The sequence below is a fragment of the Peromyscus californicus genome, unplaced genomic scaffold (assembly GCF_007827085.1).
Source record: "Peromyscus californicus insignis strain IS unplaced genomic scaffold, ASM782708v3 Scaffold_17__1_contigs__length_78620276, whole genome shotgun sequence".
Lineage (NCBI taxonomy): Eukaryota > Metazoa > Chordata > Mammalia > Rodentia > Cricetidae > Peromyscus > Peromyscus californicus.
This window is the reverse complement of record NW_026294469.1, coordinates 65,731,237-65,749,375: the sequence shown is the minus strand read 5'-3', so window position 1 is coordinate 65,749,375 and position 18,139 is coordinate 65,731,237. Positions and strand designations below refer to the sequence as shown.

At 38.1% G+C, this 18,139-nt stretch overlaps 1 protein-coding gene across 12 annotated transcripts in view; it reads right to left on the bottom strand.

The window, feature by feature from the left end:
* Pias2 (protein inhibitor of activated STAT 2) overlaps nt 1-18,139 on the bottom strand; it is a 98,946-nt gene that overhangs the window by 64,740 nt on the left and 16,067 nt on the right. For all 12 annotated transcript variants that reach the window (XM_052742595.1, XM_052742593.1, XM_052742601.1 and 9 more), the window contains 2 exons: nt 11,174-11,648; nt 6,022-6,106 (listed from right to left, as the gene is read on the bottom strand). In XM_052742595.1, the coding sequence (XP_052598555.1) occupies nt 6,022-6,106; nt 11,174-11,645 (557 nt within the window). In that variant the 5' untranslated portion in view covers nt 11,646-11,648. The remainder of the gene's footprint in view (nt 1-6,021; nt 6,107-11,173; nt 11,649-18,139) is intronic.

Genomic DNA, 18,139 nt, shown 5'->3' with positions numbered 1-18,139 from the left:
ACTTCTGTTTAGTGTTTCCTTCCTGAGTGCAGGGATTCTTAACCAGAGATACAGATCAGAACTTTGATAGGTTGGGGAACACGATCTGAAAAACAAATGCTAAGAGGGGAGCCCAGAGAGGCAGAAAGTGTACAGCTGCTACAGAAGAGGAAGAGATGAGAAGCCATGCCCCAGCCAAGAAAGGGAGAGAAAAGAGTAGGAGAGAGGTGCTGTCAGACAACGTAGGAATTTGACAAAGAAGTCCTACAGCACAGGTTTTTCAACACCAAAGGGAGAAGAAGAAGAAGAAGAAAATAAATAAATAAATAAATAAATAAATAAATAAATAAATAACAGATTTGAAGATTACATGGTCACTGGGGGCTGGAGAGAGAGCTCAAGTAGCTTGAAACAACTTACAACTGTGCACGGTCAGGTGCACACACACACACACACACACACACACACACACACACACACACTATTAACTCATTAAAGCTTCCTAAGACACCAAGATTAACAGTGATCTCCTATCTCCTCACAGCAACTGATTTGCCATAACTAATTAGTTTTTTTAATATAACACTTTGCAGTGCCAATGGACATTTTATTTAAATAATCTGGCTCATTAACAAGACTGCAATCCGCCTTTAATCCCAGCATTTAGGGGGCAGAGGCAGGTGGATTTATGACCACGGACAGCCTGGTCTGCATAGAGCATTCCAGGACAGCCAGGGCTACATGGAGAAAACTGTGGCTCAAAAAACAAAGCAAGCAGGGCGGTGGTGGCACACGCCTTTAATCCCAGCACTCGGGAGGCAGAGGCAGGCGGATCTCTGTGAGTTCCAGGCTAGCCTGGTCTACAGAGTGAGACCCAGGAAAGGCACAAAGCTACACAGAGAAACCCTGTCTTGAAAAAAAAAAAAAAACAACAACAACAACAACAAAAAAAAGCAAACAACAACAAGAAAACAAGACCACAAACAGTTGTGGAAAGTGATTATGTCATTTCATATCTCGCCTTGTACCTAGCAATCACTTAGTGCTGACCTTAAGCAAGGATTTACCACTAGGTAAGAGATTAATGATACATTTTTATATAATATATAATTTACTTATTTCTTTGTTTGCTTAGTAATATCCCAAGACTACTACAAACCAGTTTATTTATATAAACATTACCCCACAGAACCTCAAAAAAAACAGATTATAAAATCTTGAGTTTTTTTTTAAGGTATGCAATTTTGCCAGGCAGTGGTGGCACACACCTTTAGTCCTAGCACTTGGGAGGCTGATGCAGGTGGATCTGTGTGAGTTTGGGGCCAGCCTGGTCTATAGAGTTCCAGAATGGCCAGGACTGTTACACAGAGAAATCCTGTCTTGAAAATCCAAAAAACCAAACAACAAAAGATATGTAATTTTAATAGGAAGAGTCTGATTAATCATTAAATCTAAAGTTGTGTCTCAGAGTCTTTTCCTCACATTCTACATACTTTCAAATGTTAGGTGGTCAAGAATTTCAAGATGAATAATCTGGATATATCTCACTTAGAAGCTTGACAATGCACATTTACATAATAAAGATTGAAATATATTTCTATAAATACATATGTTAAGTACAGAATTTCCCAAAGTTACTTTCTATCCTTTCTCTCTTAAAAAAACTCATGTCAATATCTCAAAGAAATATCCTTAAAGAAAAGGTAAAAAAAGAAGAACTCTCATTTGATTTCAAATCTTCCCTCTACTTCTCACTAGAGTCCCAGGACATAATTTAACCTACAATACCCTCAGTTATCTAATGCTCCATTGAGAGCTGCTGGTAGCAAAAGACCATGAGAGTACACAGCAGAGGACAACTAGGGCTCAGAAGGTCAACCTATCAGAACCAAGGGTTCTGTTGGAGGAAACTATCATGAAAAGTGTTATGGAATTACTGCCTTTTGAATGAATTGGCTGTTTCTTGTTGTAAACTTCTTGTGCAACAACAGCTATATCTCCCCATCTACCATGCATTTCCATGTAATGTGTACATGTAATCTCATGATTACATCTCAATCTTATGGGCACACATAATTGTGGATAGTCTAGAAGATGGTTTCTTATTTAATTGTACAGTTTTTATGAATACACACATACTAAAATATGCTTCATACTAGGTCTATTGTTCCATTTGGACTATAGACACTTAGAGGTCTTGTTCTACATCCTTAGCCACTGACAAGGCAAAGTAGGCCAGACAAAGTGTCCTCAGAAAACTTCACAGCGCAAAATTGCAGGTGCCTGGCCTTGTTGGATCAAAACCCCTCAGAAGAATTATAGCCAACTAGAAGTAATAGTGCAGATGTCTGGCCTTGATATATCTTAGTCGTTGAAGAGATCAATAGCACCTATGTTGCCCTAAGCTTCCTCTACTAGCACCTCCCCACTCTAATTCAAATAACAATTAACACTTGGTATTTATTTCTATACCAGTTTTTAATAAAGATTTTAGGCTCAGTAGACTAGTTATGTATAGGTCCTGAAATTCAGGTGATTAACAGAAAAAGGATGTTAACTGACCAAACATGTCTGGATATTATCAATCACATTAAATAGTACACGTATTCTTTGCCTTTTCCTTAAATCTCTCATTGGTTTAATTTCTTCCCTTGAAGCTATCCCTTTAAGAGATAGCCAAGCCGGACGATGGTGGCCACACCTTTAATCCCAGCACTCGGGAGGCAGAGCCAGGCAGATCTCTGTGAGTTCGAGGCTAGCCTGGTCTACAGAGTGAGACCCAGGAAAGGCGCAAAGCTACACAGAGAAACCCTGTCTTGAAAAAAAAAAAAAGTAGCCAGAACTTTTTACAACTTACAGCTGTTGTCAGTCACCAATTGAGCTGACCAAGTCTTTGCCAAGTGTGACCCTTATCAGAATGCTTGTCTCTGAGAGTTTACTTTGTAGTTTTACTAACAAGTTGTTAATGAATGGATATATATATGCTTGGGGGAACAAAGAGAAGAAGATGGAAAGAACTAGACAGAATAATGAGAGAACGGGGACAGAGAGGAGTTAAGTATGAGAACAGAAAATGTGTAGATAGATTTGATTTAGAATAAAGTGAACGAACTACAGAGTTCTGTGTGCTTAGATTCATTTGCTATCCCTCAGATTAGCATCCTAGCTGCTTGCAGTGTCTGTTCTGGACCTGGTAGAAATCTCCTCAAGGGTAGGCACCTGTGGAGAATCTGTTACTGCTCACTGTTTTAAGAAGGCAGTTTGAATGGGTTCTTTGTTGTTCAGTAGTAGAGCACTTCCTTAGTCATGTCTGAGTGCCCTAGTGCCAGAAAGAGAAGAAAAAGGCCATGAATAATGTATTAACAACAAAAATGACTGCCTACTCCTTTTAGAAAAGATGATTTTTATGAGTATTTTGCCTGCACTTACTATGTAGTGTACTGTTTGTGTGCAAGTCTGGTACCAACAGAGACTAGAAGAGGGCACCAGAACCCTGAACTGGAATTACAGATGGTTGTGAACCTGGAGAGAGCTAGGAACCAAACCTGGATTCTCTACAAGATCAGCAAGTGCTCTGAACCACTGAGCCATCTCTCCAGCACCTGCAAAATGATTCCCTCTTTAAATGAAAATGAACATACTACAGACTTCCCTTCCTTTCCCTTTTTACCTCCTAAATGATTTTTGCAGAGTAATAAAATGACTTTGAGTTTCTTCTTTTCACCTAAGTTAAATGTCACCGGACCTCCTCTTCTCCAACCAAAGCTTACAATATTAACAATTTTTCTTCTGTTTGGGGTTCCTATTATTTAGGCTAGGGAAGGTGACTACGTAGCTAGTTTTGCCCTGTACTATTCTGGTTTTTGTGGTTCTATTTGTCTGTGGTCTTAGTTACGGTACCTATTGTAGTGATAAACATCATGACCATTTCAGTCTGGAAAGGAAAGGGTTTATTTCAGCTTATGACTCTTAGGTAACAACACTCCACCCTGGAGAGAAGTCAGGACATGAACTCAGCAGGGCAAGAACCTGGAGGGAGGAGGTAAAGCAAAGGCCAGAGAAAAGTGCTGCTTACTGGTTTACTCAGCTTGCTTTCTTATAGTACCCAGTAACTGCACCCAGGGTGGCACCATCCAGAGAATGGGCTATTCTGAATCAATCAACAATGATGACAATGCACTGCAGGTGTGGTGGTGTGTGAATGAGTAGAGTCCCACAGGCTCCTATTTGAATACTTGGTCACCAGTTAGAGGAACTACTTGGGAAGGATTTGGAGGTGTGGCGCTATCAGAGTAGATGTGACCTTGTTGGAGGAGGTGTGTCACTAGAAGTGGCCTTGGAGGTTTCAGAAGCCCATGCTAGACCCAGTGTCCCTGTGCTTCTCCCTCTCTTCCTCTCTGACTCTCTCTGCCTGCAAATCAGGCTATCAGTTTTTGCTCCAGTGACTCCCTGTTTCCTGCCATGATCATCACTGACTAATCCTCGGGAAACTATAAACAAGCTCCCAACTAAATGCTTCCTTTTATAAGCTGCCTTGGTCATGGTGTTTCACCACAGAAACAGAACACTAACGAAGACAGCAGGCTTGCCCTTGAGCCAACCTAGTTGGGGTGTTTGCTAAATTGAAGTTCCCTCTTCCAAAATGACTCTAGCCTGTGTCAAGTTGACATGAAACTGTCCAGTACTTTTCTTTTTAAGACAGGTGTCAGTACGTAAACCAGGTTGGCCTTCAATTCACAAGTCTGTCTCCTGAGTGCTGGGATTAAAGACAAGTGCCACCATGCCCAGCCCAGTTTTTATTCTTATCCAAGAATCATTAATCCTATTCACATTTAGTCTCAAAATGTTTATTTATAGTTAATTTATCTTTGGGCTATCAAATTCATTTTTTACTGTGAAACAAAATCTTGGGTAGCCAGAGTTGGCCTTGAATTTCTGATCCTCTTGCCTCTACCTCTGGAACATTAGGATTACAGGCATACACCATTATGCCCAAATTTCACAAGTTCTTTTATTATGTTGCCCTATTTGAAATAAAATTCTCCTTTGAAATATTGAGGGTGATAGGAGGCTTGCCCAGCACACACAAAGGCTCAGAGTCTGAGTTCAAGCACCAGAAAAACAAACAAACAAAAAATATACTGGTAAATGTGACTAAAAATAACTTAAAAGATGCTTAAGGTTTAATTCAAAGGTTGTGACTTTTTGTTTTTTTGTTTTGTTTTGTTTTCATTTTTCGAGACAGGGTTTCTCTGTGTAAGAGCCCTGGCTGTCCTGGAACTCGCTTTGTAGATCAGGCTGGCCTCAAACTCATAGAGATTGATCTGCCTCTGTCTCCCAAGGAATGTGCCACCACGCCCAGCTCAACTTTTTCTAATATACAGTATTTACTACTTGACTAATTTTAGTCAAACTATATTTGTATTAGTTAAATAGTCCAACCGGGCCTGGAAACAAGGCTCAGCGGCAAAGGCACTTGATGCCAAGCCTGATGATCTGAGTGCAATACCTGAAGCTACATAACAAAAGAGAACTAATTCCTGAATTCCTGATATTCTCTGACATCACACTTGTACCATGCACCAAGGCATTCGCCACACACTAAAATAAATGTAAAAGAAAAAGTTAAAAAAAAAAAAAGGAATAGTCCAACTTTTACAGACTGAACTGTGGGCCCCCAAAGTTTACACATGGAAATCTTAGCCCACAATGTGACTGTATTTGTAACTGCCTTTATAGATGCAGTTAAAGTTCTTAAAGGAAACCCTAAGCTAATATACATGGTGTCATGACAATGTCATGTTGCACAAAGAGATGTACTGAACAGAAAAAAAAGAAGTTATGTGTGACACAGAAAAACGTATAAGCCCGAAGAAAAGCCTTTCAGAGCAACCATATAAATACCTCAATCTTCATCAAAACTCTCCAGAATTTTGAGAGTAAGTTTCTGTTTAAGGCACCCAGTCTATCATATGTTATGGTAACTCTAGAAGATAAACACATACCCTTTAAGGAAAATTATATTTGAAATATTCCTCTTACCTTGATATGCATATCTCTCTAACTTGCTGAGGTGTCAAAGCAAAAATAAAAAACTTCTCTTGAAACCGTTGAATACTGCTTTGAACTGAGGAGGGAAAAAAATTTATTCAGTAACAAATAAGCACCTGAAATAACCAGGAACTTTTTTTTTTCCTCTTTAACCAGGAACTTCTGAGAAAGAGTTTTCTAAATCCTGAAATGTTCAAGATTAAATTTAACACTCTAAACTCCAGTATTGTGTGAAATTGCATTCATATTCAATTCTGAGTACAGTTATCCAAATGAGCTTACTTTTAAATACTTAATCATTCAGTATTCTAAAACATTAACTATACTATGATCTCAAAATACAATAAAACCATTCAAGATGACATTTCACTCCTGGCTAACTCATCAAAGTCAGAAAAACTCCCTCACAGTAATGCAATCCAAGAAACAGATGTTTTCAGTATATTTCTTTGTTGCTTCTTTATTTTAGTACTTTATATTTAATTACTCACAGAACACAAAGAAAATCCAAATTTTCAGAACTTTAGGTAAATCTGATAAATAGCAATTACTGCTTATAAAAGATGACCTAGTTAAAAAGGATTACCTGGTAAAGTCATACTGTTTGACTACATTATTAAAAGCTGAAGTGTATTGATAACTTCACAAAGAACTATAACACATTAATACTAATGAATTATTCAAGGATGTTCTAATGCTCATTATTGGCATTGTGGCACATGCCTGTAATCTTATCACTCATGAGGCTGAGACAAGGGGATCATGAGTTCAGAGCCACCCTGGTCTACACAATGAGTTCAGTGCTACAGAGACCCTGTCTCAAAAAAATAACAGAGCCCACTGACACACAGACAGGGAGAATAAACCATAAAATACTGAAAGATCCCCCAAGAGAAAACAAAACTAATTTCTGTATGTTATTGTTATAATTATCCCAGATCATGAGCAAGATGATAACTAAATGTCTAATGTCAAAAGACCCTCTTTGTCAGTCATACCAAATCAAGAAAAATACTATCTCCTTGAGTAAAAAGCACGGGCACTTTATTGCAGAATTATGATTCATAGAAATGTCATAATGCTAATTCATAATTTCTCAGACTATCTCCAAAATGAGGAAAGAGAGGGGCTGTTTAAGATGAAGAACTACACATGAAGCAGTTTTACATTACATGATAATTACAGTACATAAAACAAAGCAAGTCTTGAGGGGCGGTGGTGGCGCACACCTTTAATCCCAGCACTCCGGAGGCAAAGGCAGGCGGATCTTTGGAGTTAGAGGCCAGCCTGGTCTACAGAGCAAGATCCAGGGAAGGTGCAAAGCTACACAGAGAAACCCTGTCTCAAAAAAAAAAAAAAATATATATATATTGATATATATATATCAGCCTTGCTGAAATTAGTAAAAAAAAAAAAAAAAAAAAAAGCTACAAATACAGTTAAAGAAAGAATATTCCTATTTCTGAACAAAGCAGTAAGGAAAGATGGTTTCCAGAATTCACCTCCTAAACTGTTAATGAGTAAAGACACATTGCTGGTTTTCTCTTGGCCCCACCCTAAAGTGGTCAAACATGTTTCTAAAACCCATTCTACTGTAACCGAGATCCAATAGACTCTTACCCCTTATCTTCTCTTCTATGCATTGTTCCTTAGGGGTCCTCACATCACATATGGTTACCTAAATGTGCTAACTAGGCATACCTCACAATAATAAATTCCTGAATACATTAAAAAAAGTTTTCCACATTTTAGGTTTCAAACCCTGGCTGGCCAGTCCAACTGCATTGAGCCTGTGGTGGCACATCACAGTCCTAACACACACTAGACATTTCAGTCAAGGATGGAGAGAGGAAACAAAGGAGAGAGAGGAGGAGAGAAGAGAGCAGGAGGCAGTGCAAGAGTGGACTGGGAATCCAACAACCCTTTAAACTGCATGCCCAATAACCTAATAAACCGATATCTCACACTTAAGTTCCATGAACTTTAAAACATACCCAAGTGGTATACCAACCCTTTAAAAACACCTAAACAGAATTCAAGATTCAAACTACAGAACAATTCTCCAACAACTGCAGAAGGGAAAACACACACACACACACACACACACACACACACACACACACACACACAAAGCATGTATATGAGCCACAATGCTGTGCACTGGTATAACCAACAACCAGGATTAAAAAAAGAAAGAGAAAATAAATTTATTTTAACCAGATAAATGAAGCTTGGGGGAAGGGGGGTAATAAAATGAGCCAGGCAAGGTGATGCACACATTAATTCTAGCACTTGTGAAGAACAGGCAGGTGGATCACTGAAAATTGAAAGGCCAGCCTAGTCTACAAACCAAATTCTAGGCCAGTCAGGGATATACAGGGAGACCTTGTCTTTGTTTTTTTGTCTTATTAAAAAATTTTTAAAAAGAGGTAAAAATGAAAGTACATTATGAAGAAAAATAACTAGACAAGAAGCATTCTAAATGCTAGTTCCTGTTACGTTATTATTTTGGTTGACTGTGTAGCTTTGGCTGTCCTGGAACTAGTTCTATAGAGCAGGCTGGCCTGGAATTCAGAGATCCACCTGCCTCTGCCTCCAAGTGCTGGGATTAAAGGTGTGTGCCATCACTGACTAGCTTTGTCTTTGGTTTGAGAGTGGGTCTCCTGCAGCTCAGGTAGACCCAAAAATTTATAGCCAAGGATGAATTTGATTCTTGATCCTCCTTTTACTTAACAAGTCTTGGGAGTACAGGCGTGTACCACTCACTGTACCCAGCTTTCTGTTAGAGTGTTTTATGTTTATTTTTTTTCTATTATGTGTGGATGCAACAGAGCATTTGTAGAGGTCAGAAGATAACTTGCAAGGGTCAGTTCTCTCCATCCATCCTGTGGATCATGGATATAAAATTCACGTCTTCAGGTTTGGCGACAAGTGTCTTTGACCCACTGAGGCATATTGCTTTTCCTCTAATATTAATTTTCAAAATAAAAAGCAGGTTTTCATATCAAAATTTCAAAGATATATACAGTTTTTATGGTGGTTGGACATTATTATTTATTATTACATTTACACACACACACACACACACACACACACACACAATCAGAGAACAACTTGCACAAGTCAGACCTCTTCTCCCATGTGGGTTCTAGGCATCTAGGTTCAGGTTATGAAGCTCCGCAGTAAAACCTTTTACTTAGTGAGACATCTCATTGTCCTCAAAAGTCCGTTTTTAATAGCAGTAATAATGGCAAGAAGTTTAATGGGTTTCTTACTTTTCTTGCATAATTTAAACTGCTAAAACATAAATAAATGAAACAAAAAATAAAAGATACCAAGTAGCCATCTTGGCCTGTCAACAATCAGACCATCCCTGTCTCATTAACCAGTCCTATCTGATAACTTCATCCTGAGTCACCAAGATAAAATGTAGCACCCACATATACACAAAATAATAAAAATGTAGTAAGAAACTGTAAAGTTTATCCAACACTCTTTCACACCCTTTAGAGGTTTATTTTTTAAGATTAATTCTTTTAATTATGTGTATGTGTTTGTATGGGATATAAAGGTGTACATATCCCCTGGAGCTGTACTACAGCTGTTGTGAGCCACCCTGATACGGGTGCTGGAAACTGAACTGGGTCTTCTGCAAGAGCAGTACTTCCTGTTACCCACTGAGTCATCTCTTTAGCCCCACAAAGTTTATCGTTAGGAAAGTAGCTGAAAACTACATTAAACATAAGCTAGGATTCTGTAACACTACCAAAACTTGATACAGACATGAAGCCCAAGTCAATCTGAGTCCTTAAGACATAGAAAGAATATGGGAGGTAGTTCTAGGCACAGGAATTGAGAGGGCAGAAGAATTAAACAAAAGGCACAAATATCTGAAAGGAAAAAGTTAGCCAGGTGCAGGGATACACCTGTAATCTAACTTCTTGAGAGGCTGAGGCAGTAAGACAGCATTTCAGTCTAGCCTGGGCTATACAGTAAGACTCCAAAAGGCAAAAGAAAAACAGATGAAGATGAAGTTCTATATTGGCTTTTTACACCCCTCCCTATCCCTCTGGCACACATACACAACTCTTTAAAAATTAGAAGGAAAAAAAAGGCAAATGATATAATATTTTTACATTAAACTTCAGTTACGGCTACCACAATTTTTTACTTGTACATTTAAATGTTTAGCAGTAATACCTAAATTTTGTAGTTTGTTTGTTCAGTTTTATTGTCTCATTTTGCTTTTAAGACAGGATCTTGTAATCTAACCCTGGTTGGCCCAGTACTATGTAGGCCAGGCTAGCCCCATTCTCAGAAACCTCCTTGCTTCAGTTTCCCAAGTACGGGGACTATAGGCATAAGCTACCATGCCTGACTTGTTTTAACATTTATGTGTGCACCCACAGTCATATGTGCCAATGAGGGCAAGGGCACATAAGTCAGAGCACAATCTCAGGTGTAAGTCGTGTGTGTGTGTGTGTGTGTGTGTGTGTGTGTGTGTGTGCGCGCGCGCGCGCGCGCGCGTGCCTCTGAGATTTTCCGTCTCCACTTCCCACCTCCCTGTAGGAAGGAACACTGAGATTACAAGTCTGGGTCTACATGGGTTCGAGGTATTCAAACGCAGGCCCTCAAACTTGCTGCTTTTACACATTTAAGCATCTCCCTAGCCCCTTGATTTTTTTTTTTTTAAGGGGGGTAGGATTTGCTTTTGCTTTTGAGATAAGGACTATGTAATCCAGACTGGCCTCAAACTTACTAGGTAGCCCAGGCTGGACTCCCTATGAGATCTTTTGCCGGAGCCCAAAGATCTCTCAGATTACTGCACATCACCATGCCTGGCTATCCATTCTTATGAATATTTTTGGCATTTATTTATCTGTGGGAGCATGCATGCTGTGCAGGATCAGAGAACTTGTTCCAGGAATAAGTTCTCTCCTCTCACCCTGTGGGGCTTCATAACTGAGTTCAGATTGTCAGACTTGGCAGTAACTGTGTTTACCCTAAGATCCATCTTGCCCACCATAGCTATCACTTTTAAGGTATTAACAGCAAATCACTAATAAATAGTTGTAGACTGTTTTATTCTCTTCTAAAAAACCCATTTTTTTTAATTAAAAAGTAATTTTTCTTTAATACTTACCTAAACTTGTAGGCTTGATGAGAACATCAAGGACATCATAAAAGGGCAGATTTTTTAACTGCACATCAGGGTGGACAGGAGGAATGGGAGGAGACGGCTGCTGCATCTCAAAGGTGGGCTTAGTGTCCTGAAGCAGCACAGAACCAACAGGAGATGATGGCGAATGAGGTGTAATTGAAGTAGAAGGCAACGAGTGGATTCCAGCCACAGCCAAGTCAGGTTCTACTGGTGAGGAACTACCATCCAAACTAAAAACCGATGATTTGATTGTGGATAAATCAGAAAGTCCTTCAAGTGTCCGTGGATACCGGCGTCTATATAATTCTCGAATTTTAATCTGAACCGCAGGGCTGCAGCCACTCTTCAATAAATGCAACGCCCTCATCAGGAGGTCATGCTTGCGTCCACTTTTATTCCGTCCAGCAAAGCCAAGTAACACTTGTAATTCAGAAACCCTAAAACTAGAAACCATATTCTAAAAGGGGAAGAGAAAAAAAAGACAAGTCATCATCAAACATATAAAAAAAGCACTACCTGAATTACATTGTAAAATCAGATTTTTTTTCCTGATAGCTATCAATATTTACATATTCCACATCACTTAGAACATTAATATTCAAAAAGCTATCTTCTCTTGAAACTTACATTTGAGTTATATTGGTAAATCAAATTTTGCTTTTCTCTTCATTTTGGAAACCTAGTCTTGGTTCTTTTTAACCATAATCTTATTGTCATATTATGCTAATATAAATCCCTATTTGCTTCTTCACTATGAACTCTTTAGCCAATGAAAATGTTCTTTTTTAAAACTAAGACCTCCTAATATAAAATACAGTATTTGTTATAAAATTGTCACTACTTAAGCAAACAACAAGTTGGATTTTTATGTCATCTGTGTAACTTCTAGTGCTGCTTAGTAAATATACAAAATCCAGTTGTAACTGGATTCCAAAGCCAATGTATCTTTAACCCATACTTAAACATTAAGGAACAGATAAAATAATTTTTTACAGATACTTTAAAATATTAAGACTAAGCCAGACGGTGGTGGCGCATGCCTTTAATCCCAGAACTCAGGAGGCAGAACCAGGTGGATCTCTGTGAGTTTGAAGCCAGCCTGGTCTATGTTTGGATAGGCACCAAAACTACACAGAGAAACCCTGTCTCAAAAAACAAAAAAACAAAAAAAAAAAAAAAAGAAGAGAAAAAGAAAAAAGAAAGAAAGAAAGAAAATTTTAAAGCTGTGGTGTGTATGAAGGCAAGCTAAATGCTTAGAAAATAGGAAATAAGTAGAAAATAGAAAATAAGTAGAAAAGTATTCTGGTTACATGTAATCACCAATATACTGTTTTCTTGAAACTGCTTTTCAACTCTTAACTAGAGATGAGACAGAAATAACAAAAAGTCCAAATTTAGGTAAAGTCTAGTTAATTAGAAATTGATACAAATTTTGCTGACTTCCCTCATCTGCCGTGATGTACAATAGGATCTGGGAGGCTACTTTCCTAACTGCCAAGGAAACTGAAAAATTGTATTATTAAATGCTATCTATTTTAGTTATAATTGCATAAAATAACCGACATCTGTATTTATAGGAATAATGAAAATAAGTTAACAAAATCAACATCTCAAAAAAAAAAAAAAAAGATACTAACATCCTAAGATAGACAGTGTTCATGGCAAATCATAAAGACCTCTGAATTCCTAACCACTGCCTGTTTCCGAGGTCATGGAAAAGCTCCATTGCTGTGGGATGGTCTGTATGTCAAGTGTGTTGCTGATTGGTCAATAAATAAATCACTGATTGGCCAGTGGCCAGGCAGGAAGTATAGGCGGGACAAGGAGGAGAATAAAGCTGGGAAGTGGAAGGCTGAGAGAGACACTGCCAGCCGTCGCCATGACAAGCAGCATGTGAAGATGCCGGTAAGCCACGAGCCACGTGGCAAGGTATAGATTTATGGAAATGGATTAATTTAAGCTGTAAGAACAGTTAGCAAGAAGCCTGCCACAGCCATACAGTTTGTAACCAATATAAGTCTCTGTGTTTGCTTGGTTGAGTCTGAGCGGCTGTGGGACTGGCGGGTGACAAAGATTTGTCCTGACTGTGGGCCAGGCAGGAAAACTCTAGCTACAAATGGCACCAAATGTGTTGGCAAGAGTTTCCACCTAAAACCTGAGAAAAGATTCTAAAATGGAGCTAAAAACAGCTTCCTAATTGTCTCTCTCAAATGAGCGGCAGCTGCCGGTCTGAGCTACTGATGGGTTCCTAGCGTGCACGCTCGACCTGCCGTATGGCGGGAATGAGGCCTCTGCAAGTGGCACATTAAGCTGCATGGTGGATTTAGCCTTTGCTAGTACAAAACAAAAAAAGGTTTCTGGGCTACACACTGCTTGGATAAAAGCATAGACCCACGATAGCTCCCAGAGCTATCATGACAAAGATTTGTCCTGACTGTGGGCCAGGCAGGAAAACTCTAGCTACATTCCATTCCTTATAAAATCAAATATTCTCTATAATTAAGTCTACTTTTACTTGAGGAACTTAAAGTAGATATCTTGCTTGCAGTAAAATATTTTAACACACCTCAGGACAACAGAAAACACAATTAAATGTCATCCATTAAAAGAAGCAATAAAGAACATACTACAGGGGCTAGAGATCGCTCAGTGGTTATGAGCACTTTCTGCTCTTGCAGAAAACCCAGGTTAGGTTCCCAACACCCACAGGGCAGCTCACAAAGACTTCTAAACTCCAGTTCCAGAGAATCTGACAATCTCTTCTGGCCTTCATAGGCACCTCAAGCACATGGTACATACACATATATTCCAAGAAAGCACTCATACACATAAAGTAAAAATAAACCCTTAAAAAACAACATACTAGATTTCAAATCTATAAAATCACCCAGACATCCCTCTAAATGCTTATCTATAATTATAGAAAGTAGTTCAAGAAACAAATAGTATCAAAATCAACCCAAAAAGGAAAGAATTTAAAAGATAAAGCAAAAAAAAAAATTTAACTAGAAGATGACAAAATGAAAGTCAAGCCCCAAAACAGAAAAGTAAACAAATGCACGGTATTATTAATAAATAATAAAAGGGCCAGGCATGGTGGCACTTGCCTTTAAATCCCAGCACTCCAGATGCTGAGGATCTCTTTGAGTTCAAGGTCTACTTAGCTAGTTCTAGAACACATCTCAAAAAAAAAAAAAGTAATAATAAAAGAAATTGGGCATGGTGGTACATACTTGCTATCCCTGCAATCTAGAGAATGAGGCAAAAGGACAAATTTGAGAGCAGTGTGGGCTATTTAACCTACGAAAAAAAAAAAAAGTACATGCAATAAGACCTTTTCAAGTACTCATGCCTGATACTCCAACACTGAGAAAGCTGAAGCAAGAATAACATCTCAAGTTCCAATGCAACAGTATGGGCTACAGAGTAAGTCCCTTGTATGTACATATATACACACAGTACAGCACAGCATGGAGGCAAGCTGGGGATAGAGCAGTTGCTTGCATACATGTAGTCTGAAGGAGGGAGGGAGGAGATAAAAGTGCTTTACTAGAAAAACATTAAGTTATGTCATTTGATTCAGTAAGCAGCAGTAAATTTTGTCTCCCACCTCCACCTAAAAACACTACACAGACAAGGCAGTTTAGTGAGCAAATCCTACCAAACTTCCAAGAAAAAGAAGGAATCCTATTTCCTGGCTGGATTGTTCAAGAGAATGTAAAGATAATATTAAGCATTTTAACACACACAGTAATCGCTTCATTCTTACAAAGGAATTGATGTATATCAGAGAGACTCTAATTTAAAACAATAAACATGGAAAAAATGCTAAACTATGTAAATTATTGATATTCAAAACTTCAGCAAGTAGGGTTTGTGTGACACAACTTTTTCTGTCTTTGTTGAGAGACACAACACAGGCATCTACCTACTCACCCCAGATAGGGATACACGACAGAACAAAGTACAGATAACACCAAAGTCCAAGTTGGTGAACCAGTAAGTCTTATTGGTTACCTACAGAAGTATGGGTTAGGGGTTGCTTCAGAAACAGAAATGATTCCCAAACAGCTGTATCACCAAGGCCCATTCCAGCATGTACCCACAAAAGCTGGGAAACAAACGGGCGGTGGTGGTGCATGCCTTTAATCCCAGCAGTTGGGAGGCAGAGGCAGGCGGATCTCTGTGAGGTCGAGGCTAGCCTGGTCTACAAATCAAGTTCCAGGACAGCTAGGACTGTTACACAGAGAAACCTAACTCAAAAAAAAAAAAGGGGGGGGGAGGGCTGAGAAACCTAGAGCACACTGAACATTAAATATATAATAAAATTTGCTCACAAAGACACTTAGAAAACTCACTGACTTCCTGAAGTTTATGAAAAGCAAACTTTTGTAAAAAAGATTTACTTAAGAAAGAAAGATACATGACTTAGTTAAATGACAGAAAAGCATCTGATAAAATTTTATTTATTCATAATTTAAAAAAACTCTTAATTGGGTATAAAAACCTTGTCAACATGATAAATGACATCAGAAATCAATAGCAAATACCCTATTAAAGATGAAACACTAAATCATAAATCTAAGGCCCATAAAATGTATACTATTGTCATTAAACATTATTCCAAAGATTTTAGATAACATAACAAAGCAATAAAAAGTCTTTGAAGTAGGAACTGGAAAGTAGCTCAGTTGGGAGAACACTTGCTTGGCATGTCAGATGCCCAAGGTGCCATCCCCACCACTGCATTACATGGTGGCACACCTGTAACCTTAGCACTCGGGAAAACAGAACTACAAGATTCAAGTTCACACCAGTCTGGGTTACAAAGAACGATCCTGCCTCAAAACAAAACAAAAACAGAAACATTTTCAAATGACTAAGGAAAATTAAACTGAGGAGAGGGACCCCAGTTATTTTTTTAACACAAACTCAAAACACAAAAGAATAAATTCCAAACCTTTTTCAAACACAAAAACACCTGAGAGTGGGGAGTGGTAGTCCATGTTTTTACTCCTAGCACAGAAGGCATAGACAGGTGCTCTGAGTTCAAGACAAGCCTTGCCTACATTGGAGAGTTCCAGGCAATATAGGGCTAAAAAGTAATACGTTATCTCAAAAAACAAAAACAAACACACCAAAGACATGGAATGTAACAGAAACACTAAATAAATTAAGGGCTAAAAAACATGTTATCCGATTAAAAACAAAATTCAGTATTGATGGTAAGTAAGTTACAATCAGGAGGAAATTCTAAATTTCAAATGAATGACTAATGAGCAACTGGAAATTTTACTAGATCCAAATTGGAATAAAGAATTAAATAAAATAAATATTTGTAAGTAGTGATAGATGAAGTGAATAAAAAGGAAACAACAAAGAGAGATTTGCAAATTTAAATGGAGAATGACTCATGGAAAAGTTAAGCATAAATAAGGAGAACATGGATACATCCATAAGGAACATTCCAAAGTATGACAACTATAAAACACACCAGGAAAAACAGTTTCAACACATCAGAGAGGTTTATCACCACTGTTGAGCTAAAATAGCTAGAAGAATGCGTATTACGACAGTCAGCTGTTTCGGCTGCTGACACAGCTCACTGGTAAGTAAGTGTGTTTGCATAGCAAGCACAAGGTCCTAGGTTTGATCATCATCATAACAAAGAACAGAATAATAAGCAAAGAAAATAACAAACCTGAGAAGGGAAGGATATTTATCCTAAATAAATATTTACTGTAAAAAAGAAAATCAAATGTGTAAGGCCAAGTAAAGACAAATTGAAGTTAACAATAGGCATATAAATAAGGAGGGAGGGGAGCAGTTTAAAATGTTTGATAAGTTAGAAAGCAAAAGTAATTTTAGACTAAAACATTAAAATTTCAAGAGAATATGAAAAGGCAAAAATGTATGTAACATCAAAACAGGTAAAGTGAGAAAAAAATACAAGAAAGAAAAAAATAAAATCAACCCTACAACAATTAAGCATAGACAGAAAAAATATAAAGCACAGAATAGCATAAAAGGAAAAAGATAAAATAAAATGAAAAAGTTAAAAATACAAATATTAATAAACCCTAAACAAAAAAATTAACTGCATTAAAAAGATTAGGAAAATCACTAGAGAAACTGTATTAGAAAGATAATTCAGAAGTGGAGAGAACTCTATACCCATAAATATGGCAATTTAGAGAAAATGGGCACTTCTTAAAAAACAATCAAAACTCACTATAGAACAAATAATTTAAATATCCTTATAGTTTGCCAAGAAATTTATGGTCACCTTTTTTTGGGGGGGGGGGGCGGGGGAGAGGGTCTCATTATGTAGCCTTGCTGGCCTGGAACTCACAGAGATCCTCTGTCTCCCCAATTCTGAGATTAAAGTGACACATCACCACACCCAGTTTTTAATTCATAACTCAAAAAAACGCCCCAAAGAGAAATTATGAGCCTATGGAAAACATCTGCTGCTCTTCCAAAGGACTAAAGTTTAGCTCCCAGCACCCACTGAGTGACTCACAACCACTCACAACTCTGACTCTAGATTCACAGCCCTCTTCTGGTCTCCTCACATCTGCACGCACATGATGCATACACTCTGGCGCACACACGCACACACACATATATACATACACACAAAAATATTTTTTAGAAAAGAGAACTGGTCTCCACTGTCGTAAACTCTTCTCTGAGAGGCTTGTATTTTTCTCTGCCAGAACAGCTTGTCTGTGGACTGTTGTTCCATCAAAAATTAAGTAAGAAATATAGTGCTTGGGCCTGACAGTTGTACTTTCCTTCCCCCAAATAGAAGCAGCAACACCTTTGGCAATGCCAAGACAACAAAGAAATTGAGACCTCAATTTTAAAAAATTCTAAAAAAAAAACCCCTACAAACCAATATCCTTCAGAAATATAAACAAAATCTTTAACAGAATAATAGTAACT